At 38.2% G+C, this 27112-nt stretch overlaps 2 protein-coding genes across 2 annotated transcripts in view; both read right to left on the bottom strand.

Moving 5' to 3' along the window:
* LOC107563430 (E3 ubiquitin-protein ligase RNF43-like) overlaps positions 1-9461 on the bottom strand; it is a 22606-nt gene extending 13145 nt beyond the window's left edge. Inside the window, exon 1 of the mRNA XM_016248308.1 lies at positions 9332-9461. Coding sequence (XP_016103794.1) covers positions 9332-9461 — 130 coding nt within the window. The remainder of the gene's footprint in view (positions 1-9331) is intronic.
* An 8227-nt stretch (positions 9462-17688) lies between these two features.
* LOC107563429 (E3 ubiquitin-protein ligase RNF43-like) overlaps positions 17689-27112 on the bottom strand; it is an 85761-nt gene continuing 76337 nt past the window's right edge. The window contains exon 2 of the mRNA XM_016248307.1: positions 17689-17847. Coding sequence (XP_016103793.1) covers positions 17689-17847 — 159 coding nt within the window. The remainder of the gene's footprint in view (positions 17848-27112) is intronic.

The raw sequence follows: 27112 nt of genomic DNA, 5'->3' as shown, positions 1-27112 counted from the left end.
TGTGTGAGAGAGAGAGAGAGAGAGAGAGGGAGAGAGAGAGAGAGAGAGAGAGAGAGAGAGAGAGAGTGTGTGTGTGTGTGTGTAAGTAAATCATGAAAGATTTGTCATTTTTAGGTGAACTTTCCATTAAAGAGTGGACTGGTCAAGAAATCACTTTTTTCTTTTTTTTTTTTTTTAAAGAAATTAATATTTTTATTCATCAAGGATGCATAAAATTGATTTCTATTTCAAATAAATGCTGTTCTTTTAAACTTTCTATTCATCTGTGAATCCTGAAAAATAAAATATATCCTGGTTTCCACAAAATATTGTGCAGCACAACTGTTTTCAACACTGATAATAATCAGAAATGTTTCTTGAGCAGCAAATCAGCATATTAGAATGATTTCTGAAGATCATGTGACACTGAAGACTGGAGTAATGATGCTGAAAATACAGCTGCGCATCTCAGGAATAAATGACATTTTAACATATAGTCACATAGAAAACAGTTATTTTAAATTGTAATAATATTTCACAATTTTACTGTTTTTACTGTATTTTTGATCAAATAAATGCAACCTTGATGAGCAGAAGAGACTTCTTTCAAACACATTAAAAAATCTTATCGACCTCAGACTTCAATATATTAATATTAAAACATACATAAACTATCCAAACACAATATATTTGCTATACATCTATTTGCTGTTTAGAAGTCTCTTTATTAGAGCTCTTCAACTTCAATAAACTACTTCAGTCTGTGTGCATTGAATTTATTTAATATACGAGTTTCACAATTTGAGTTGAATTACTGAAATAAATGAACTTTTCCACGACATTCTAATTGATTGAGATGCACCTGTATGTTTTTAAATACCTATGGATGGGAAAATAAATGTGCAAAAGTGAGTGGTCACTCTTGCTCTCTATTCCTCCAACACCTGTTCATCTCAAGACAGATTATCACACACACTTTACACTCAAGTGACAGAAAGGAGAGAGATTTGAGCTTGTTCTGAAGGGAACACAGAGGCAGGAATGTCATCTGATCTGCTTTCATGCTATTGTTGGTGCTCTACCATCTTCAGACTGACTCAAAAGAGCAGATCTCTAATGGAGTCAGTCAGAACCATGAGCTGCATGTCTGAGAACCAGCTCTGGATCAGACAGCGACTGGACGTGTGACCCGAGCATGACCCCGTTACTTCATTTACATCACTGAATGTGTGGGAAGTTTCCAGAAACAGTAAAAAGTGAAAATGTGGCTCAATGTGACATGCTGTGATTACAACCAATCTGAACACATATGTTTATTCTGCACTACATTCAACTCTGAAAGTCAGAATGTCTTGAAAAAGTGCAACAGAGCATGAAGAAAGTGTGTAAATGTTTTGTTTAATTACAGATCAACACAGGCTTCAGAAAAAAAAAACATCTGGATGTATTAAAATAATGAAAATTTGGTCATGTTATAATATAATACTAAAAAACAAATGTCAATGCATCATTTTCTTCATGCAAAATATTTATTTTGCAGTGAAATATGACTTGGACATTTTTTGTGACTTTTTAAAATCCAATTTTTTAAATTATATTTTAAATTATAAAAAATACAATATTTTTTACAATTAAATTTGACTATTTATTAACACTGATAACAATAAGAAATATTTCTTGAGCAGCAAATCGGCATCAGCAAATTGTCAAATTTTTAAAATAAATAATAAATTAATAAATGTAAAATTTTTTAAAGGAATTTTTAATAAAAGAAAAAAGTAAAACATTTTTAATAATTGTATTTTATTTTAAATAATATTTTTAGATTTTTTTTTTCTCATTTATTTAACTTTTTGATACTATTTATTAATACTAATAATAATTGTAAAAATTATTTTAAAAATAAAAAAAATAGTTTAGCTTCTCCCAATCATCATTTAAGGAGAACACACACACACACACACACACACACACACACAAACACAAACACAGCTGCACAAAGAGGAGATGTAGGCTCTTGTGTTCTCATCCATGTGAGAAGAACCAGTTCCAATGGGAACATCCCACAAAGTGTGTGTCATAGTAACAACAAGAGAAGAGTTATCGCCCCGCCGGGCGACCTTGAGCTTCAAACACAACAGATGCATCGCTGGAATCCACAACAACTGTGTGAGCCGTTACCCAGCGACAAATGGGCCAAAACACACACACACACACACACACACACACACAAAGACGTGTATGAGTGAAAGAGAGCAGCATGGGGCAACACACAAACACACAAACTAAGCGAACACACCCTGACAGCCACTACATAAAAGACAGACACGCCCACTTCCTGTGCGGCCGTATGAATGCATTCCATCTGCAATCAAACTCTCTCTCTCTCTCTCTGAGGATGATGATGATGAGGGACGCCCTGCACACAAAGCTGCTCATTCTTCTCTCTTTATCACACACATGATAACATCAGCCCATGAAAACACTGGAAAGAGAGACAATGCAACAGCAACACACCCGAGAAAAATGCTTTTCTTTAGTGTATAGTGAATGTCTGACTTACAGCTGAAAAGCGAGGAGGAAAGTCAGATATTACAGTTTTTATTACGTTTAAAGGATCTTGATTTCATGTAATTCAAATAATACAAAGATATGAAACTCTGATTCATTTATTTTCATATTCGAATACTGGTTATTATAGTTAACTAAAACAATAAAAAAAAACGAATTTGTTAATGAAACAAAATAAACGTTAACTGGAATAAAATCAAGTAGGCCTATATAAAAAGACTTAAATGTAGCTAGTTGCCAAGGCAACATTTCACATTTTCATTTAGTTTATCTTCATGTACTAAAATAAACTAAAATTGAAATTAAAATGAATAAAAACTATACAGACATATTAAACTAATAAAAATTACAAAACACAAGCTTACTAAAACATAAAAACTAAAAGTAAAACTAATTTAATTTCAAATATGAATAATAATGACACTAATATATAATATTAATGATGTATATATATATTTATGTATATACTGTCTTCGTATTTTTTTCCCCCTTTTTTGCCAATTGCTTGTATTATTTTGTAAAGCGTTCTTGGGTTCTTGAAAGGTGCTATAAAAATAAAACATTATTATTATATATTTATGTATAAAAATTTTGGAATGTTGGAATAATTAAGATTAGTTTTTTTTGTTTTTAAAAGAAGTCTCTTCTGCTCACCAAGGCTGCATTTATTTGATCAAAAATACAGCAAAAATGGTGAAACTGTGAAATATTATTGCAATTTCAAATAAGTGTTTTCTATGTGAATATATTGTAAACTGTAATTTATTCCTGTGATAAATGCTGTATTTTCAGCATCATTCCTCCAGTCTTCAGTGTCACATGATCTTCAGAAATCATTCTGATATACTGATTTGCTGCTCAAGAAACATTTAAGAATATTTATATAAACCATATATATATAAGAATTTAGCATTTACAGTATATTGGCACTTTCTGAGGAAAGAGAGAAGCAGCAGCTCTCCCTGTAATAGAGGATGCGGCGCGCATCCATCACGCTTCACACAAACACCCATTCTCTTTAAAGTCGCAGTTAAGTGTTTGAAAGAGAACATATACATGTCCTAGAGCATCTGAAATATGAATATGACCCTGTACAGTCCCTGAAGTGACAAAAACACATCCGACAGATGGAGGAAAACAACTCTCATGCAGGACAAACGCGTCTCTTTTCTATTTGGATCAAGCTTCAAAGCTGCTAAAGGAACTTAAAGCATGTAAAGCAGAACAAGCCAAGAATTCACTGGAAGAAAAAGAACTCGATCTGCACTTCCTGAATTCCCAACGCTCCGATGTGACAGCAGCAAAGCATTATTTCAGATTAGACACAATTAAAGTATTTTTATTAAAACTTATTTAAAAAACCTTTTAAAACAATTGCATAATGCATACTGTTACACAAACATATAATAATAATAATCATGAATTAAAAATAAAATTTAAAAAAATGGGCAATTTGGCAGAAAAATTTCAAAATGAAATACTAACTAATTAACAAATAAAGAAATAAAATAAATACTCAATACAGGCTAATATAGGTCTTTTTTGCTAAATATTTCTTTTGTGGTGAAATATGACCCAGACATGTTTTAATGACATCTGTTTATTTTTTTTAAATACAAATAATAACAATAATAATATTATATTAGCCTTGAAAACCCAAACATGTTTTATGACACCTACTATTTTTTTTTATCAAAAAAATATATATTTTTGAAGTTTAGTTTGAATAAAAAATATATTTAATTGCAAAAAATATATATTTTTTAAAACTTGTAAAATAGTACTTTTTGAAATGTTGTAAAGCAGTTATTGTATAATGCATCCAGTTACACAATGTTTATAAACAGTATTCAGTGTATGATGTATATTTGTGCACTGTATCAATATTCAATCATGTCTCAGAGACACACACACAGTATCTCACAGAAGTGAGTACACCCCTCACATTTTTGTAAATATTTTATTATATCTTTTCATGTGACAACACTGAAGAAATGACACTTTGCTACAATGTAATATAGTGAGTGTACAGGTTGTATAACAGTGTAAATTTTCTGTCCCCTCAAAATAACTTGATGCAGTGTGCGGCGTATGGTCTGAGCACTGACAGGCTGACCCCCAACCCCTTCAACTTCTGCAGCAATGTTGGCAGCACTCATACGTCATACTATCTCAACTAATAAAAAACACCTTAGCTTACATTTTTCTCTTTTTAATATATTAAAATAATCTAACTTGAATATAAATTAAAATGCTTAAATTCAAGATGAGAACTAAAATAATATTTAAATGAATAGATTCTTCTTATTAAATTAAAATAAACTAAATAATCATCAAATAAACATACAGTTCATATGGACTTTTATGGTGTTTTTGGTCCTTTTTGGAGTTTGACAGTTATAAAATTATAAAACAAAGAAAACATCTCTGTTACGTATGTAACCCTTGTTCCCTGAAGGAGGGAAAGGAGACGTCACATCGGTGACCAACGAATTGGGATCTTGCTTAGAGAGACCAATCTACTTAAGAGTGTAAACTAAATGAGCCAATGCACATTGGCATGCGATAATTGTCCCGGTGACCTGGCCACTCAGCGGTGGTAAAGTAGCCGTGGCGACGGGACATCTCCGTTCCCTCCTTCAGGGAACGAGGGTTACATACGTAACCAAGACGTTCCTTTTCAGTCGGTCACTCTCGACATCACGGCGGTGTGTTCCCTACCAAAGCGCCACAGATGCTGCCCCTTCCAGTGTCCTGTGCGAGCCTCCTGTACCCCCTTTTTGGCCGGGGCTCGCAACAAGAAGACCAGTCACTGTTGTTGTAGCACTACCCACTCAATGAGATTTATAGCACTGGGAAAACGTACCCGTACCACGTGGAAAAGCCCCATCCTTCCTGAAGGTGGTTTCGGAAGCACTTACACATTTGAATAACCGTTTAGGTGCATATGGAAGATTCAAGGGGGAACGAGGGTTACATACGTAACCAAGACGTTCCTTTTCAGTCGGTCACTCTCGACATCACGGCGGTGTGTTCCCTACCAAAGCGCCACAGATGCTGCCCCTTCCAGTGTCCTGTTCAAGCCTTCTGTGCCCCTTTTTGGTGTAGGCCAGGGCTCGCAACAAGAAGACCAGTCACTGTTGTTGTAGCACTACCCACTCAATGAGATTTATAGCACTGGGAAAACGTACCCGTACCACGTGGAAAAGCCCCATCCTTCCTGAAGGTGGTTTCGGAAGCACTTACACATTTGAATAACCGTTTAGGTGCATATGGAAGATTCAAGGTGATTATAACTAATCTTGGAATGGCAGAGGTCTGCCGGGGAAACACAGGCTCTGAGGCTATACCGTGGACTTTACACATATGGGATCACTTAGGTCTCTACATATGAAACCCAGCCATCTACCGGATCTCAAGGATTCGGATGTTCCGCCACGTCTGGCTGCCGAGGGGACGGAGGAGCTTGACAAGGCCTACAGTATGGACACTCTGGAGCAGTTTTAACAAGCCGACACTAAACCAGGGCCTGTCAGTGCCTCTACCCATTTGAGGTGAGAACACAGAAGGATACCGGCTCCACACGAAGGCTATAGAATCTAGCAAACGTGTTGGGGGTCACCCAGCCTGCAGCTCTACAAATATCTGTCAGCGAGGTGCCACGAGCCAGTGCCCAGGAGGATGCAACACTTCTAGTAGAGTAAGCTCGCAACCTGAGTGGGCAGGGCACACCCTGTGCTTGATAAGCCAGGGTGATGGCATCCACAATCCAGTGGGCCATCCTCTGCTTTGAGACGGCCTTCCTTTTCTGCCGGCCTCTGTAACAGACAAAGAGCTGGTCTGAGGTCATAAAGCTTTGTGTCCAGTCTATGTACCATCTCAAGGCTCGGACGGGACAAAGCAAAGCTAGGGCTGGGTCTGCCTCCTCGGGGGGCAGCGCTGGCAGGTTCACTACCTGATCCCTGAAGGGGGTAGCAGGAACCTTGGGCACATAGCCGGGCCAGGGCCTCAGGATTACCTGGGAGTCAGCCGGCCCAAACTCTAGGCACGAATCGTCGACCGAAAATGCGTGCAGGTCCCCTACCCTCTTGATAGAGGCCAGTGCAAGCAGGAGCAAAGTTTTCATTGAAAGAAACTTTAGCTCAACTGACTGCAAAGGCATAAATGGGCCCTGCTGTAGTGCTAGAGACAGGTCCCAAGAGGGTATAGAGGGGGGCCGGGGAGGATTTAACCTTCTCGCCCCCCTAAGGAACCTGATGACCAAGTCATGCTTCCCTAGCGACTTCCCTTCCACAGTGTCATTGGTTAGCAGCAATCACAGCGACATAGACTTTAAGGGTGGAGGGAAACAGTCTTCGCTCCAACCCTTGCTGCAAAAAGGAAAGCACGACCCTGATCGGGAATTTCCGGGGGTCTTCTCATGAGAAGAACACCACTCGACAAACAGGTTCCACTTCAAGGCATAAGCGCTGTTTCTGAAGTGATGGTGTCAACTACCTCCTGGGATAGGTCACCTAGAACCTCCGCGTCCCATCCAGGGACCAGACATGACGAACAGGTTCCACTTCAAGGTGTAAGCACTCTCGCCGAAGTGATGGTGTCAATTACCTCCTGGGATAGGTCACCTAGAACCTCCGCGACCCGTCTTGGGACCAGACATGACGTTTCCAGAGGTCTGGACGCGGATGGGTGGAGGCAGCAGCTGCCCGCCAGGGCAGGATGTGACGAATCGCGTCAGTCTGCTTCTGTGCAGCCGAGAATTGCTGGGCAAAGCTCTCGACCACGTCGCCAAAGAGGCCGGTCTGGGACACAGGGGCATTGAGGAACCGTACCTTGTCGGCATCCCTCATGTCGGCCAGACACAGCCAGAGATGGCGCTTCTGGACCACAAGTGTGGACATCGCATGACTCAGAGAACTCGCAGTGACCTTCGTCGCTCGGAGCACGAAGTCAGTGGCGGTTCGGAGCTCTTTCAGAACTTCCGGATGGTGACCACCCTCGTGCAGGTCCTTCAGTGCCTTGGTCTAGCATGTAAGGTGGAGGCAGCTTCTCCACAAGCCGTATAAGCACCACCGGTCAGACCAGACGAATGCCTACAGGCCGGGGAGGGGAGCGATGTGTTTCACTGCCAGGAGGAGGCAGTCTTAGGACACAACTGCATCGCTACTGACTGCACCACAGGGGGATTGCCGTATACCCCCTAGCTGCACCCCCGTCGAGGGTGGTGAGGGAGAAGGAACCAGCAGGTCGGTTTCTGGTAGTAAAAGGTGCCGTCCATGACCTGGTGAGCTCCTCATGCACCTCCGGGAGGAAAGGCGCCGGGGCTGGGCGCTTAGAACCAGCGTGAGCCACCCCGAGAAATGAATCGTCCAACCTCAAGGGCTCAGGATGCGGTGGAGGATTCTAGTCGAGCCCTAGCTTCTCGGTGGCCTGGGAAAGCATAGCCGACATATCCGGATCCGATTCAGGCCTTGCCACCATCCAAGACGGCGGCAGCGCAGCCAAATCTTCCTCTCCAGAGAGCTCTCCATCCGATGCGCTGTTTCTGAAGTGATGGTGTCAACTACCTCCTGGGATAGGTCACCTAGAACCTCCGCGTCCCATCCAGGGACCAGACATGACGAACAGGTTCCACTTCAAGGTGTAAGCACTCTCGCCGAAGTGATGGTGTCAATTACCTCCTGGGATAGGTCACCTAGAACCTCCGCGACCCGTCTTGGGACCAGACATGACGTTTCCAGAGGTCTGGACGCGGATGGGTGGAGGCAGCAGCTGCCCGCCAGGGCAGGATGTGACGAATCGCGTCAGTCTGCTTCTGTGCAGCCGAGAATTGCTGGGCAAAGCTCTCGACCACGTCGCCAAAGAGGCCGGTCTGGGACACAGGGGCATTGAGGAACCGTACCTTGTCGGCATCCCTCATGTCGGCCAGACACAGCCAGAGATGGCGCTTCTGGACCACAAGTGTGGACATCGCATGACTCAGAGAACTCGCAGTGACCTTCGTCGCTCGGAGCACGAAGTCAGTGGCGGTTCGGAGCTCTTTCAGAACTTCCGGATGGTGACCACCCTCGTGCAGGTCCTTCAGTGCCTTGGTCTAGCATGTAAGGTGGAGGCAGCTTCTCCACAAGCCGTATAAGCACCACCGGTCAGACCAGACGAATGCCTACAGGCCGGGGAGGGGAGCGATGTGTTTCACTGCCAGGAGGAGGCAGTCTTAGGACACAACTGCATCGCTACTGACTGCACCACAGGGGGATTGCCGTATACCCCCTAGCTGCACCCCCGTCGAGGGTGGTGAGGGAGAAGGAACCAGCAGGTCGGTTTCTGGTAGTAAAAGGTGCCGTCCATGACCTGGTGAGCTCCTCATGCACCTCCGGGAGGAAAGGCGCCGGGGCTGGGCGCTTAGAACCAGCGTGAGCCACCCCGAGAAATGAATCGTCCAACCTCAAGGGCTCAGGATGCGGTGGAGGATTCTAGTCGAGCCCTAGCTTCTCGGTGGCCTGGGAAAGCATAGCCGACATATCCGGATCCGATTCAGGCCTTGCCACCATCCAAGACGGCGGCAGCGCAGCCAAATCTTCCTCTCCAGAGAGCTCTCCATCCGATGCAGTGATCGACATCCGGTCGTCGGGAGGAGCACCGAAGGATACTGTTGGTTCGCTCTTTGAAGAGGGCTCAGCACGTTCCTTTGGCAGCTCGATTGGTTGCGAAGTGCTAGAGGAGCGATGGTCCCCCGAGGATTGGTTCCCTGAGGGGTTTGCCACCACTGTAACGATCAGACCGCCCATGCTACTGCCCGAAGTAGTCCTCGCCTGGCTGCTGCCAGGACGAACACTAGATCGCGGCAGAGACAACGGAGCTCCACCCCCCTGGAGGAAATGGAGCCTGGCCCACAGCTCCGAGATGGTCATCTTCCCGCAATGAGAACATGACTCCTCCGTGAACGCCACCTCAGCGTGTTTAATGCCCAGACATGTGAGGCAGCGATCGTGACCATCACCGGCACCAGGTAATGACTGCATCCAGAAACGCACAGGTGAAAGACGATCCGTCATCTTTACAAAGACGCACCCGTGTAAGCTCTTTTAGAGAAAAAGGCTCTTTCAGGGAAATACTCTTTTACGTGCTGAGACGCACAGGGGAGATGGCTGCTTGCAGCACGACAGGGGGTAGTGCAGCCTGAAGCTGAAGCACCGTTCGCCAACACAAGAAGCTCCCTAGAGCACGTTAAACTCGTCACACACGAAGCAGTTGGTAGGAGCAGAACGATGTTGTCGCTAGGCGCTGAAGCGAATAGCTGGTATGCATTGCACCAGCTGCCTTTTTATGCTCACGCTGTGATCAGCGGCAGCTGGATGCAATTATCGCATGCCAATGTGCATTGGCTCGTTTAGTTTACACTCGAAGTAGATTGGTCTCTCTAAGCGAGATCCCAATTCGTCGGTCACCGACGTGACATTGAGAGTGACCGACTGAAAGGAAACTAATAAATAATATTAAAAAAAATCTTTTTTCCCAGCTGGTGTATTACTAATATATTAAAATAATCTAACTCTAATAAAAATTATAATTCCAAAATACTATATAACAAAAAATGAAGATGTAAGATAAACAAGCATAAAATCAAGAAGTAAACTAAAAGGATATTTAAATAAATAGTATTAAATTATTAATTTATTTTTTGGAGCTTGACAGTTATAAAATTATAAAATAAATAAATAAACTAATCAAATGTAAAAAAACTAATTTTTAAAAACTTTTTCCCCATCTATTTGTCATACTATTATTATCATTAGTAAGGGTGCTCCGATCAGGATTTTTTGGCCAGAACACCGACTGTCAATCACAGGAAGCAGTATCTGCTGATACCGATCACCGATAGCGATCTTTTTGAAGCCTTCTTTTTATCATGTAGATTTATTTATAGTGATGCTCGTCAGGATTTTTACAGACATACATTCAGGGCCTGAAATTATTTTTTGAAAATGGGGGGGAATTCCCCTCTTAGGTGACTCTTGTGGGGGGATTTTTTAAATTTAAGGGGTGGAGGGGAGCTTTTTTTTATATCATTATCTCACCTAAATGTTTAATCATGCAGTGCATTTTTGTTTTTACAATGGGGTGATTGCTCCACAAGAGCTTACACACAACACAAGCCTGATTTTATGAGCTGTATGTGAGGCGGACTCATGCCAGTTTCACACATACTCCATTTCCAATGCGTATGCAGTCCATGTACGGTACGTAAGCTGTGCAGAAGCAGCACGGACTCATTGTGCTTTCACACAGGAGTCCGCTACTGATCCGTGACTGTTTACCACAAACACAACATTTATCCATTTTGATTTCAAATCCAAACGTTGTTACTGAAAATGCTTCTTGAGCATTGTGATTCTCTTTTTAAGCAGTACGGTAATACAGTAATCTTTCATAGACGTGTTTAAACGCAAAAAATATAAGCAAGAGTATGTGTGAACCTGGCGTTATGTGTGCGCGCTTTGAGTTTGCATGAGCGCACTGTTTCTAGGAGAGTGTGCAAGTGTTGAATGGTGCTGAACACGGGCAAGAATTAAAAAGAAATTAAAATTATAAACTTTAGTGACGATGCAACACTGCCTCGATTGTGCAAGTGACAATTCCTGTGTGAACTGTGAAGCTCGCTTATTGTGTCGATGTGGTGATTTGAAGCCATTTGTGCATTTAGAGAGGGAAAGAGAGATTCACGCACACTGTTTGTGAAATTACGTCTCGCAGAAAGTTTTCAAATTACCCGCGTCGGACAGAGATTGAGACGCTGCTGCCATAAACCTCTCACGGCAGGCGCGTCGTCAGCTTGAGATCGGTTTATGAGATCGGCCTTTATAGAGACCGTCGATCAAAGTTCCCAAAGCCATTATCGGCCGATAGAAATCAGTAGCCAATCAATCGGAGCACCCTTAAAGGCGCAATAGGAGATCTTGGAAAATGCTAACTTTAGCCTGATAGCACTGAAAGCGAATGTCCCACCCTCCCTGCAATCGCCGTCCAAAGCCACGCCCCCTGAATGCATATATGCTCACTCACAGGTATGTAGATACATAAGTTGACAGGCAGGTAGGAAAGCTTATTAAAATGCTCGGAACGTGATTGGACGAACATTTCTTGGTCCTACGCCTTCCACAGAATATATAAATAAAGATAAATACATTTAGACCACTTAACTTAATGATTGCTATCGGGATGTGAAGAGACTTTCAACCAGCATAACAAAAAATGTTTCTGAAGACAATCACCTATTACACCTTTAATTATTATTATTATTAAAATAAATTCTAATATAAATTAATAAGTAAAAAAAAAAAAAAAACACATGACATCAAGCATATAAACCAAAAGAGTATTTAAATGAATAAATTACTATTAATATATTTAAATAAACTAAATCTCAAAAACCATATGAACTTTTATGGTGCTTTTTTGTCAAAAGCCTTTTGGGAGCTTGACATGTTATACATGATAGGGGGCAGTTCACTTTCACTTCACTTTCATATATAAAATATAAGTAAAAACTATAAATAAGACTATTTCTAAAAATATATATATTTTAAATAAAAAAAAATTCCCCTTATTTTCACTTAGTTTAACTTGATTATATATACACACACACACACACACACACACACACACACACACATATAATACCTTAAAAAACTAATACAAATGGCAAAACAATGACTAAAACTTTAAAATTAAAATGCTAAATAAAAAGTACCGTATTGACCCGAATATAAGATGATGTTTTTTTCTTGGAAATACATCTGAAAAAGGTGTATGAGGTCCCGGGTTCGATCCCCGGCGTCTCCACTTTGACATTTTGGGGAAGTCGTGGCCTAATGGTTAGAGAGTTGGACTCATAACCCAAAGGTTGTGGGTTCAAGTCACGTACCAGCAGGGATTGTAGGTGGGGGGAGTGAATGTACAGCGCTCTCTCCCACCTTCAATACCACGACTGAGGTGCCCTTGAGCAAGGCACCGAACCCCCAACTGCTCCCCGGGCGCCACAGCAAAAATGGCTGCCCACTGCTCCGGGTGTGTGTTCACGGTGTGTGTGTGTGTTCACTGCTGTGTGTGTGCGCACTTTGGATGGGATAAATGCAGAGCACTAATTCCGAGTATGGGTCACCATACTTGGCCACATGTCATGTCACGTCACTAAAAACGCGGTCGTCTTATATTCAGGGACTAGACTTTGACATGTCAATAATACACCCACAACAATAGGTGGCGCCAAATACGCATAAAACAGGTGTGCCATGAAATACATAATGTAATGTGTGTTGTAAAGATTGCGAGTAAAAATAAAAGAATAAGAAAAGCTTACAGCTGCATGAGTCGTGACCGTCACGTTAGCCTGATGGGACCAAACTCTCTTTGTGATTTTAAAACGTAAGACAGTACCCAGATTTGAAGACTATGTTGGTAGGCTACTGTTAGATGGATAGCCTAAATGTCCTAATTCAGATGGGCTACCTGTTTTTTTTTTTTAATGGTATATCAAAAAGTGTATATTTTTTAAATGTGATTGTTGGTACATTTTACCAGTTTTTAACCATACTTTCAAAACAACAATTAAAATAGGAAAAATATGCAATATGAAAATAATTGAAGACAAAATGTGTTTTACTGCGAAAAAACAAACAAAATTTTTTAAAAGCCTTTTTCCAAAAGGTACATCTGGAAAAAGGGGGGTCATCTTATAATCAGGGTCGTCTTATATTCGGGCCAATACGGTAATTATGAATAAAAACTATAATAGCATCTCAAAGAATGAAATAAGACTGCTGCACTGTTGGGAAACACGATATGATGTAAACAGTGAGATGATGTGTGTACACACAAACTAAACATTCACAACCATCAGACAACCAAAACCCCTCACTTCAGCCTGGTCTTCAGGGTATTTATACCGCCAGCTTACTGAGAGCCCATCCAGAACCACTGGAATACAAGGCTTTGTTTTCTTAAGAGTCCTTCAGATGTTCACTAAACAAAGCTGGATCCGCAGCAGTAATCTGTCCAGGCCAACGTGGCTACCAAGAAAGAGGCATAAATAGGCGCTAAAAGCGAAGAATGGAAGCAGGACTGTGTGCGGTTTTCTCAGACGGGTTATTAACTCTGATTAACTTGAGACTGTCTGGTTGTGTGTGATTGGTGCAGACGGCATGACGTTCACATGCAGAACCATATTAAACCCTGAAAATCCCTTCAGCTCTGATCTGAACCGTCAGCTGCCTACCTAGACAACATTTAGCAACATCACTAGAGAACTCACAAACCTCCACTGGGTCAAAATGAGAGGCAACATCATATGAATCCTTAGTGGATAAGCCGAGGGAAATGTCAATTTAAATATATTTCATTCAGTACTGAAAGTTTCAATAGAAAAGAGATTCAGTTATAAAAACCCCACACATCAGGTCTAGACATGAGGCAGCAAACAGGATGAAAAATGGCAAATTTCAATGTCCATAACATACGCCTGCCCATACCAGATAGATAGATCAAACGATAGATAGAACGATAGACAGACAGACAAATTCTGCTGCCTGTCATTCCAATTCAAATTCTTTGTGTTCTGGCCAACTGAATTCAAATTCTCACTGAAAAGGAGTCGATTCTTCAATAGTGAATTCTGCAGAAGCAGCGCAGTCGAGTTTGGAACAGACGGTTTGAGGTTTTCAGTGTGTGACAGCAGCATCTGACATCTCTCACATCCAGCGCCAGAGTCCTGAGGAAACGGCCCAAAGCTCAGAGCCTCCTGCTGGTGTGTCCTGCACCTCCTGCACTTTCACAGACTCCCTCACACTGCTGACCTGCTCACTCGTCCAGCTAATTTTAGCTGTGCCACGAGTGCATGAGGCTCTGAGGAGGCCAGCGATCTGCCTCTCTCTGTCTCACATCACATACTCATAAATTCACAACACAAGCTCCATCCAGACAACTTACTGAAACTTAGATCAGAAACATATCCTACACAAGTACACTACAAGTTTATCCCACACTGCAGGGGTAGAGTTGTAAATACTTGCAATAACAAACTGCTTAAGAGTTTTGGACCCAAAATAAAAAACAAAAAAACATCTCGTTCAAAATTATAACATCACAACCATAAGCTCATTAACTAAAACTATTGGAAAGCATTTTTGCAAAACTATTGGAAAGCATTTTTGTTAACTAAAATAAAGCTGAATAAAATAAACAGAGGAAAAACTTGCACTTAAAAAAATTAAAAATCAATCAATAAAAATGAGAAATGTTGCCTTGACAGCTAAATGAAATAAAATAAAGTTGAAGTTGAAGAACTAAAATTTGCTAAAGCTAAAATCGGTATAAAATCGATAATCGGTATTAAAATTAAACAGAACTAAAAAAACAATACAAATAAAAGAACAACAAAATTACTTATACAAAGTACAACTAAGACGAAAACTGAAAATATAAAAATAAATGCGAATATATTATTAATAAATAATATAAAGTATATAAATTATATTAAAATAACACTGATTAACTCAGGTTTAAGTTGCAAAAGCATTGTTCAGAATTGTGATGTCATAATCATAAGCTTATTAACATCAGTGTTGTTATTGTTAACTAAATCTAAAACTATTAAAATGTTTTCGTTGAAATAAATTGAAATATTATATGAAAAACTTAATAATAATGAATAATACGTTTACCTTGAAGTACTAAAATTACTAAAACTAAATCAGATATAAATGAACGCTAAATAGAAATAAAAAACTAACAAATAACAAAAGCACATAATAAAATTACCTAACCTACAATTAAAATGAAAAGTGAAAACATGAAAACAAATGCTAACTATACTATAATAGTACTATATAGTAGTATATAAATAATACTAAAACAACAAAGCTGCAAAAACATTTGAAGAATTATGACAATCACAATCATAAGCAGATTAACATCAGTGTTGTTACTTTTAACTAAAATGAAGACTATTAAAATTGTTTTCATTAATTGCAATTAAATAAATAAGATGAAACACTTACACGTGAAGTGCTAAAATGACTAAAACTGAAATAGAAATATTTAAAAACTAAGACTAATAAAAATATTAAAAGCACATAAAATAAACTAAAATTACAATGAAAACTAAAATCTTAAATTCTTTAAAAAAAAGAATACTATAATAGTACATAACACTAAAATAACACCGATTGACACACAACTCCCACATTTACATATTAAATGACAGCAACTTGACCTGCAGCCAATCACAGCAGAGCTCATTTACATATACAATACAAGACTCAAACAGCCCGTTTCATTCAAGGGTCAGAAAATGTTTAAGAGAAAAAACATTATGAGTGTTTCTGATGCACAAAACCTGGACAAACATTATAAGTGAGCTTCAATAAATCACAGAGTGCTCATATGTGTGTGTGTGAGTTTCCCATCAGTCTTACTTTATCCAGCAGCGGCTGGCACTGCGGCACTTTGCTCTCTGGACTCTCGAGTTTGACGATGCTGATGAAGATGGTCTCCTGACGGTCATCTTCGCTGGTGTTACACAGAGACAGCGGGTGAGACTGCAGAGAGACAGACAGAGAGAGAGAGATTCAGATGTAAAACAGGCAAACGGGACAGATCCACCACAGCATCTGCTCAGTAAATCTCTCAGCCGATGAGACTCGTTTTCCCAGAGGTCAAGCAAATGTTTCCTGGATATTTATTTTGTGATTTCAGTCCTGTCAAGTGTATGATGGCATCGTTTTAGAAATGTAAGCACATTTAATGTACACGCATTCAACAAGTGTGATTGATAATGCACAATCTGCTACACGTGACTGACAAAGTGGAATCAAATGAAGCCACTCTTCTTCTATCTGAATACAGCAATAGCCAATGGAAAGCATCAGCTTCACATTCAAATAACACACGTGCATGAGTTCATGAAGCTGTCCCTTCAGCGTGCAACGGCTCTTTGATGTTGAAGAGGCAACTTCCTTTTCCTACGCATGTGGGCGAACATTTGACTAATAGTTCCCTTATCACTGAAAACCAAAAGAGATAGAAGTGACACAGAAAGAGAGAGAGAGAATAAGTTGAAAAGTTTTTAAAGGGGGCAGAATATAGGCTCATGAATATTAATTAGCTGATTTGCCCAGCATATTGAATATATATTCACAACAGTTGCATTTAGATTAATTTAATAAAGCTAAATATATTATATATATATATGTGCGTTTGTATGCATGTATAATTAAATTATTATATTATTTACTGCATTTAATTAATATATATTTTATCTATATTACATTTAAATATAATACATAATAAAAATGTAAATAATGAATTAAACATGTAAAATTATAATATATAATTATTAATTAAAATATATTATATAGAGAGAGAGAATAAGTATGTATCTTATATTAATTAATATATTTATATATTAATGTATCTTATATTAATTACATTAATAATAAATTATTTATAATATAAACTATAATAATTAATTAAAAGTAACAATTTAGCTACATGCTACATGATTAAATGGGTCTATAGTATTGTTACGCCCCGTCTAGGGGTAGAGCGCAACATGAAACAAAAACAAAAAAACCCAAGCGTGAACAATCAACTTCTTTTTTTAATATTTATTTGGGAATTCACTTTCGGGAGCCGACGGTGCCAAACTAATAAACAAAACGTTCTTAATATTAAACCCTCTAAATTACCTATCCGAAGTAAAGAAACTAAAATAAAATACAATTCTCTAACCTAACTACCTAATCCAAGAACACAGATCCAAACGTTACAAAAACAAAAGATGGCGTCTGACTCCTTACTTTCCCAATAACTATGTATAATATTCACAATAAATATTTACAAAGAAACATCAAGTTCAGAGGGAGAATCTAGAATCAAAATCGTACAACAGGCAAGGGTCGGGTAAGCCAGATTTCCGTTACACAAACAATGAATATCCAGACAATCTCTCTAAGCACACAAATGGGGTAAAACAGCACAAGCATTGCCAGAAAATGTTTAAGAGAAAAAACATTATGAGTGTTTCTGATGCACAAAACCTGGACAAACATTATAAGTGAGCTTCAATAAATCACAGAGTGCTCATATGTGTGTGTGTGAGTTTCCCATCAGTCTTACTTTATCCAGCAGCGGCTGGCACTGCGGCACTTTGCTCTCTGGACTCTCGAGTTTGACGATGCTGATGAAGATGGTCTCCTGACGGTCATCTTCGCTGGTGTTACACAGAGACAGCGGGTGAGACTGCAGAGAGACAGACAGAGAGAGAGAGATTCAGATGTAAAACAGGCAAACGGGACAGATCCACCACAGCATCTGCTCAGTAAATCTCTCAGCCGATGAGACTCGTTTTCCCAGAGGTCAAGCAAATGTTTCCTGGATATTTATTTTGTGATTTCAGTCCTGTCAAGAGTATGATGGCATCGTTTTAGAAATGTAAGCACATTTAATGTACACGCATTCAACAAGTGTGATTGATAATGCACAATCTGCTACACGTGACTGACAAAGTGGAATCAAATGAAGCCACTCTTCTTCTATCTGAATACAGCAATAGCCAATGGAAAGCATCAGCTTCACATTCAAATAACACACGTGCATGAGTTCATGAAGCTGTCCCTTCAGCGTGCAACGGCTCTTTGATGTTGAAGAGGCAACTTCCTTTTCCTACGCATGTGGGCGAACATTTGACTAATAGTTCCCTTATCACTGAAAACCAAAAGAGATAGAAGTGACACAGAAAGAGAGAGAGAGAATAAGTTGAAAAGTTTTTAAAGGGGGCAGAATATAGGCTCATGAATATTAATTAGCTGATTTGCCCAGCATATTGAATATATATTCACAACAGTTGCATTTAGATTAATTTAATAAAGCTAAATATATTATATATATATATGTGCGTTTGTATGCATGTATAATTAAATTATTATATTATTTACTGCATTTAATTAATATATATTTTATCTATATTACATTTAAATATAATACATAATAAAAATGTAAATAATGAATTAAACATGTAAAATTATAATATATAATTATTAATTAAAATATATTATATAGAGAGAGAGAATAAGTATGTATCTTATATTAATTAATATATTTATATATTAATGTATCTTATATTAATTACATTAATAATAAATTATTTATAATATAAACTATAATAATTAATTAAAAGTAACAATTTAGCTACATGCTACATGATTAAATGGGTCTATAGTATTGTTACGCCCCGTCTAGGGGTAGAGCGCAACATGAAACAAAAACAAAAAAACCCAAGCGTGAACAATCAACTTCTTTTTTTAATATTTATTTGGGAATTCACTTTCGGGAGCCGACGGTGCCAAACTAATAAACAAAACGTTCTTAATATTAAACCCTCTAAATTACCTATCCGAAGTAAAGAAACTAAAATAAAATACAATTCTCTAACCTAACTACCTAATCCAAGAACACAGATCCAAACGTTACAAAAACAATAGATGGCGTCTGACTCCTTACTTTCCCAATAACTATGTATAATATTCACAATAAATATTTACAAAGAAACATCAAGTTCAGAGGGAGAATCTAGAATCAAAATCGTACAACAGGCAAGGGTCGGGTAAGCCAGATTTCCGTTACACAAACAATGAATATCCAGACAATCTCTCTAAGCACACAAATGGGGTAAAACAGCACAAGCATTGCAAATGCTGTCATCTCCTTTGATGTAACACAAACTCAGAAGTGTGAACTTTACCATCACCAGCGAACTTCTAGTGGGTTATGAAAGTAAACTGGGACATAACCATGGATGCACTGGACCCTTCCCCAAATAACCCTCCAGCAGCGGGACAGCTCCCGTGGGATGCACAGGCTGGCCATAACCCGTCTCACCCGCCAGCGTCCTTCATCCCGCTAAACGGAGCGGAAATCCCAGCGTGAAACTGAGCCGTGACATCAGCAGCTGGCAGATCAGCAGAGAGACGCTGAAGTCATCGGCGCAGAAGGGCTGTTGGGTGTCAATCAAACCCAGAGATGATGGAAAGAGGAGGAGAAGCGTGGAAATGACAGGAACACCGCAGTACGTGGACAGAATACTGCCTTAAAGGACAGAGGTCAGGCACTCGGGTCGTCTTTAGGATGCTCTGTGAGCACTTTCAGTAGACAATCAGTGATACAGCAGAAAAACTTTTTCTGAATGCCTAAAGTACGTACAGTATATTATGGAAGCATGTTTCCACCACAGAATAAAAACATAAAAAATGCAAGTTCACAGTTTCACAGACTTTTCAGTTCAGAATTCTGAGTTTAAATCTTGCAATTATGTTTTTTTTCCACCATGAATAATAATAATAATAAAGGTAATTTTAAAACTTTCTCTCACAATTCCGACTTTTTTCTTTTTGTGTACATCTGAATTCTAACTTTTCTTAGAGTTGCAAGAAAAAAAAGTCAGAAGTGCGAAATAAGTCACAAATACTTATCTTATTTATTAATTTTTTTTCTGCATCGGAAACTGACTTAAATTCAATGGTGTCAATTTAATCTACCTATTTCTGTAAACAAAATCGAAAGAATGCATTAAATTGATTAAAAACAGAAAAAAGTACAAATAAGTTTTATAATAAATATAAAAATATCGTAAACACTGTAATATTGTGAAACATTACAATTTAAAATACTGGATTTCTATTTGAAAACTTTTATTTTATTTCTGTGATGCGCAGCTGAATTTTCAGCATCATTCCTCCAGTCTTCAGTGTCACATGATCTTCAGTAAGAACTTCATTTGGACAACTTTAAAGATGATTTTCTCAATATTTAGATTTTTTTGCACCCTCAGATTCCAGATTTTCAAATATTTATATCTCAAACCAAATATTGTCATATCCTAACAAACTATACAATACAAAAAGTGATTTTCTTAGTATTTTTGTATTCCAGTACGAATATTGAAATATTCTTAAATCAAGATACATTTCGATGCAAAACAACATAAGGTTTTTTTTCTTGTTTTAAGCATAAACTCACTTAATTTTGATCAGTTTCTCAGAAAACAATGCTTAATATCTTAAGTCACTTTGCTTTTCAAGTAAATGTATCTTGAATTAAGAATTTCAGATATTTGTTTTAATAAACAAGAGAAAAATACTGAGGAAGAACATCACTTTTTGCACTAAAAACATCAAAAGCACAATTATTCAGCCTTGATCAAACAACCACTCTATCCTGTATGTCTGTGTGTTTATCATTATCACAGATGCATGTGCATTAGAGAGATCTCAGTCCAGCGGCTGATGCATGTGCTCATGTGTTGTGCCGGTTTGTTTTGTGCATGTGTTTGGATATCAGTGCACAGACGCAGAAAATACATAGACTTCCGGCGTAGTGTTTACAACATGAACCAAAGAAAACTTCTGCTCAAGGTCTAGCTTTTGCAAATGGAAGTCTGCTATATGAATTAAGGAGAAATCACTAGAAAGTCTGCTGTTGGAAAATGATGAGAGTTAATCACAGAGTCATATAAGAACTAGTCAGACAACTGGCTATAAACATTTTGGGAGATGATCAATACCCAGTGCCCTAAAGACCAGGAAATGACTGACAAACTACTTTCTTTCATGCTTTGCCATACTTTGTTATATGCTAGAGTGACAGGGAGGGAGAACATATTCTAAAGAACATATTATTGGACAAAATATATGTATGCTCCCCTACCAATAAGAAGATGTCAGCAGTATTTTCCCAGAACAGAAAGACTGTACATTTAAAGTAAATTTTAAGACTCTTCTGCTCACCAAGGCTGCTTTTTAAAAAATAAAAATACAGTAAAAACAGTAATATTGTGAAATATTTTTACAATTTCAAATAACTGCTTTCTATGTGAATATCTGTTACCAGTCTCCCGTAATCCTTTGCATGTATCACACTTTTAAAAATCCATCACTACAAAAAGTGATTTTCTTAGTATTTTTGTATTCCAGTACGAATATTGAAACATTCTTAAATCAAGATACATTTCGATGCAAAACAACATAAGGTTTTTTTTTCTTGTTTTAAGCATAAACTCACTTCATTTTGATCAGTTTCTCAGAAAACAATGCTTAATATCTTAAGTCACTTTGCTTTTCAAGTAAATGTATCTTGAATTAAGAATTTCAGATATTTGTTTTAATAAACAAGAGAAAAATACTGAGGAAGAACATCACTTTTTGCACTAAAAACATCAAAAGCACAATTATTCAGCCTTGATCAAACAACCACTCTATCCTGTATGTCTGTGTGTTTATCATTATCACAGATGCATGTGCATTAGAGAGATCTCAGTCCAGCGGCTGATGCATGTGCTCATGTGTTGTGCCGGTTTGTTTTGTGCATGTGTTTGGATATCAGTGCACAGACGCAGAAAATACATAGACTTCCGGCGTAGTGTTTACAACATGAACCAAAGAAAACTTCTGCTCAAGGTCTAGCTTTTGCAAATGGAAGTCTGCTATATGAATTAAGGAGAAATCACTAGAAAGTCTGCTGTTGGAAAATGATGAGAGTTAATCACAGAGTCATATAAGAACTAGTCAGACAACTGGCTATAAACATTTTGGGAGATGATCAATACCCAGTGCCCTAAAGACCAGGAAATGACTGACAAACTACTTTCTTTCATGCTTTGCCATACTTTGTTATATGCTAGAGTGACAGGGAGGGAGAACATATTCTAAAGAACATATTATTGGACAAAATATATGTATGCTCCCCTACCAATAAGAAGATGTCAGCAGTATTTTCCCAGAACAGAAAGACTGTACATTTAAAGTAAATTTTAAGACTCTTCTGCTCACCAAGGCTGCTTTTTAAAAAATAAAAATACAGTAAAAACAGTAATATTGTGAAATATTTTTACAATTTCAAATAACTGCTTTCTATGTGAATATCTGTTACAATGTAATTTATTTCTGTGATCAAAGCTGGATTTTCAGCATCATTCCTCCAGTCTTCAGTGTCACATGATCTTCGGAAATCAGTCTAATATGCTGATTTGATGCTCAAGAATAATTTCTGATTATTATCAATGTTGAAAACAGTTGTGCTGCACAATATTTTTGTGGAAACGGTGGTACATGTTATTTTTCAGGATTCACAGATGAACAGAAAGTTCAAAAGAACAGCATTTATTTGAAATAGAAATCATTTGTAACATTATAAATGTCTTTACTGTCACTTCCTAGTATAGTTTTTTTATTATTCATTATTATTAATTTTTATAAATGTATTATTTTTATTTAGTATTAATATGAATTCAGCTGTTCATTATGCATCATATTGATCAAATTAACGCATCCTCGATGAATAAAAACATTAATTTCTTTATCTTATGGTCCACAAACTTTTGAATGGTACTGTAGCGATCAAAACTGAGAGGGAGATGTGAAGTGGACTTACACAATATTATAGAGCCCAAAAAGCATTAAGCACGCTCAGAAATAAAGGTACAAAAGCGGTCACTGGGGCGGTACCTTTTAGGTGTTCCTATCAGAATCTAATATGTACCAAAATGGACCCTTGAGGTACAAACATGTGCCTTTTGAAAAGGTACCACCCCAGTGACAGCTTTTGTACCTTTATTTCTGAGAGTCAAACAAGCTAACTAGCATCTGGAGAAAGAGACAAGGACAGAGAAAGGATATACGGCTCACATTCAAACATGAGATTTTTATTAAAGTCTCACACTCTTTGTAAATACTAAGTCCATGTGGACCAGATTCAGTTAGACTAGACCAATCAGCAGATACATTTATGCCAAATTGTTTATTTTGCTTCCCGTTTTATGCACAATTGCATGCTAATTTGCATCTAGAAGTGATTTTCCCTGCTCTCTGTGACTCACGGAGAAGCGCCGGTCTAAGCGAACAGGATGAAGTCTGGAAAAGTGAGTTGTGAGATGGTTGGCGAGGCTATTAGAACTACAGGACTGTCAAAACAGGAGCGAGCTCAGATTACAGCCGTCGCCCTCGCTCCCATTGAGACGCACGGAAACCCACACCATAATGACAGCCGAGAGTCGGATTGTCTGCTGACTCAATGAAAGGGATTAGAAGGTATTGTGGCGCTTTCTGAGAAGAGGAAAGGAGAGGAGCCGATAGAGACGACTGGGTAACTTCACCTGCAGAAATCATCAGGACGTTCCTCTCTTTGAAACGCTGAATGAGCTAGTGAATTACAGCCACAGCGGATCACGGGGGGAAGAAACACATACTAGAAAATAGATAGGCTGCAGTAAAAATAAAGCAATAACATGAGAGCATTACAGTGATTTTACCACAGGTAAAAGGTGATTGTGCAAAACAATATGATGCCTAATGAACAGCTGAATTCATATTAATACTAAATAAAAATAATAAACGTATAAAAAATGTATAATGAATAATAAAAAAACTATACTAGGAACGTTATTATTGCAATAAATAGTTATTATCAGCAGCATTAACACTATTATTATTAGCATAAAAAACAACACAAAGTAGTCCAAATGTAGGATATATCAGGAGGTTGTGCACAATTCAGTCGAACTGAAAATGCTTTATAAATTCCAATAAGGGGTTATTTTTGTGCACAACAATGCAGTAGTATGACAAAAGATGTACAATAAATAGTTGAATATTATATATATATATATATATATATATATATAATAAAAATTAATATATAAAACATTATTTTACTGATCGCAAACTTTTGAATGGTACTGTAGCGATTGAAACGAGGGAGATGTGAAGTGGACTTAAAGAAATCCTTATAGATCCAAAAATGAATTTTAAAACAAGCTAAATAGCATCTGGAGAAAGAGACAAATATGGCTCCAAACATGTGATTATTACTGAAGTCCATGTGGACTACACATAGGTCAAATTTACCAAGATTCAACCAATCAGCAGATAAATGTATGCCAAATTACTCAAAAGCATTTCTTTTGCTGTCCGTTTTATGCACAATGACATGCTCATTTGCATCTAGCGCTGATTTTCCCTGCTTTCTGCGCCTCCAAACTGACCTGTGAGCCGCTCACTGAGAAGCGGCGGTCGAAAGCCAACAGGATGAAGTCTGGAAAAGTGAGCTGTGAGATGGTTGGCGAGGCTATTAGAACTACAGCACTGTCAAAACAGGAGCGAGCTCAGATTACAGCCGACGCATGGAAACCCACACCATAATGAGAGCCGAGAGTCGGATTGTCTGCTGACTCAATGAAAGGGATTAGAAGGTATTGTGGCGCTTTCTGAGAAGAGGAAAGGAGAGGAGCCGATAGAGACGACTGGGTAACTTCACCTGCAGAAATCATCAGGACGTTCCTCTCTTTGAAACGCTGAATGAGCTAGTGAATTACAGCCACAGCGGATCACGGGGGGAAGAAACACATACTAGAAAATAGATAGGCTGCAGTAAAAATAAAGCAATAACATGAGAGCATTACAGTGATTTTACCACAGGTAAAAGGTGATTGTGCAAAACAATATGATGCCTAATGAACAGCTGAATTCATATTAATACTAAATAAAAATAATAAACGTATAAAAAATGTATAATGAATAATAAAAAAACTATACTAGGAACGTTATTATTGCAATAAATAGTTATTATCAGCAGCATTAACACTATTATTATTAGCATAAAAAACAACACAAAGTAGTCCAAATGTAGGATATATCAGGAGGTTGTGCACAATTCAGTCGAACTGAAAATGCTTTATAAATTCCAATAAGGGGTTATTTTTGTGCACAACAATGCAGTAGTATGACAAAAGATGTACAATAAATAGTTGAATATTATATATATATATATATATATATATATATATATATAATAAAAATTAATATATAAAACATACATAAATTAATAATACTACTAATAATAATACTCTGCATGTTTATAAGACATTTTTTTTATGTCAAACTTCACTTCCGGCTAAAATATGAGTCCATAATCCATAATAAGGCTTCCTCCAGTGAAAAAGTCCATCTCCTGTTGTCTCTCACATCAAAATCCAGCCACAGATTTGTTTAGAGCTGTTTTGGCTTGTAAACAGTGCTTGATCTGTGCAGATTTCTCTCCTGATTCAGACCTAATGGTGGATTTGTTTCTTACAAACATCACCAGATGTTAACTGATGGACTGGAGTGCTGTGGATTACTTGTGGATTATTGTGATGTTTTTATCAGCTGTTTGGACTCTCATTCTGACGGCACCCATTCACTGCAGAGCATCCATTGCTGAGACACTGATGCAATGCTACATTTCTCCAAATCTGATGAAGAAACAAACTCATCTATTGTCTTGGATGACCTGAGGGTGAGCACATTTACAGCTAATTTAAATTTTTTTGGTGAACTGTTCCTTTAAAATCACTGTTTGGAACAGAGCTGGTGTCATTTCAGACATGAGACAAATAGGCAAAGATCATGACTGATAAAAATAAAACAGGACTCAGTGTCAGATCAGTGTGTGATAACACACAGGGTCAAAGTTCAACACTGTCACACACACATCATCCAGCAGAGGGGGTGTGTGCACAAACACACACACACACGTGTATGTATATATATATATATATATATATTTTTTTTTTCAAGGTTTAGGGTTGATGTAGGTTTGGACGATAGTATATTTAATCATTTTATAGTCTTATATAAAAGATAATGTCTTTGCAGGGTCTGATTTAAGGACCCCACAAAGTCAAACTTTCCTTATTTTACTAACTTCTTTTGGTCCTCACAAAGTAGTAAAAACAAGTTCTCACACACAGGACTGGGTCAATGCAACGATGCATTACTGTCACCGTCTCCAAGGGGAAATGGGTCATTACACACACACACACACACACACACACACACACACACCTGGTCAGCTATCCTTGTGGAGACCACAATTTAGGTCCCCATGAGTCTGTGTGTAGTCAGGTTTCACACACACACGTGTATGTATATATATATATATATATATATTTTTTTTTTCAAGGTTTAGGGTTGATGTAGGTTTGGACGATAGTATATTTAATCATTTTATAGTCTTATATAAAAGATAATGTCTTTGCAGGGTCTGATTTAAGGACCCCACAAAGTCAAACTTTCCTTATTTTACTAACTTCTTTTGGTCCTCACAAAGTAGTAAAAACAAGTTCTCACACACAGGACTGGGTCAATGCAACGATGCATTACTGTCACCGTCTCCAAGGGGAAATGGGTCATTACACACACACACACACACACACACACACACACACACCTGGTCAGCTATCCTTGTGGAGACCACAATTTAGGTCCCCATGAGTCTGTGTGTAGTCAGGTTTAAGTCCCCACCAGGATATATAAACCTGTACACACACACACACACTTCACATGCACAAAACACACCTGCACCAAACGATCATTACGGCCAACACAGATACACAAAATATCACACTGACACAATATGAGAAACAAACTGCCTCATTTGCTGCAAAGACAAAACAAAAAAACAAAACATTTTTCAA

This window comes from Sinocyclocheilus grahami, unplaced genomic scaffold (genome assembly GCF_001515645.1).
Source record: "Sinocyclocheilus grahami isolate Dianchi unplaced genomic scaffold, SAMN03320097.WGS_v1.1 scaffold875.1, whole genome shotgun sequence".
NCBI classification, from domain to species: Eukaryota; Metazoa; Chordata; class Actinopteri; order Cypriniformes; family Cyprinidae; genus Sinocyclocheilus; species Sinocyclocheilus grahami.
The sequence above is the reverse complement of the archived record's forward strand: the minus strand, read 5'-3'. Positions and strand labels throughout refer to the sequence as shown.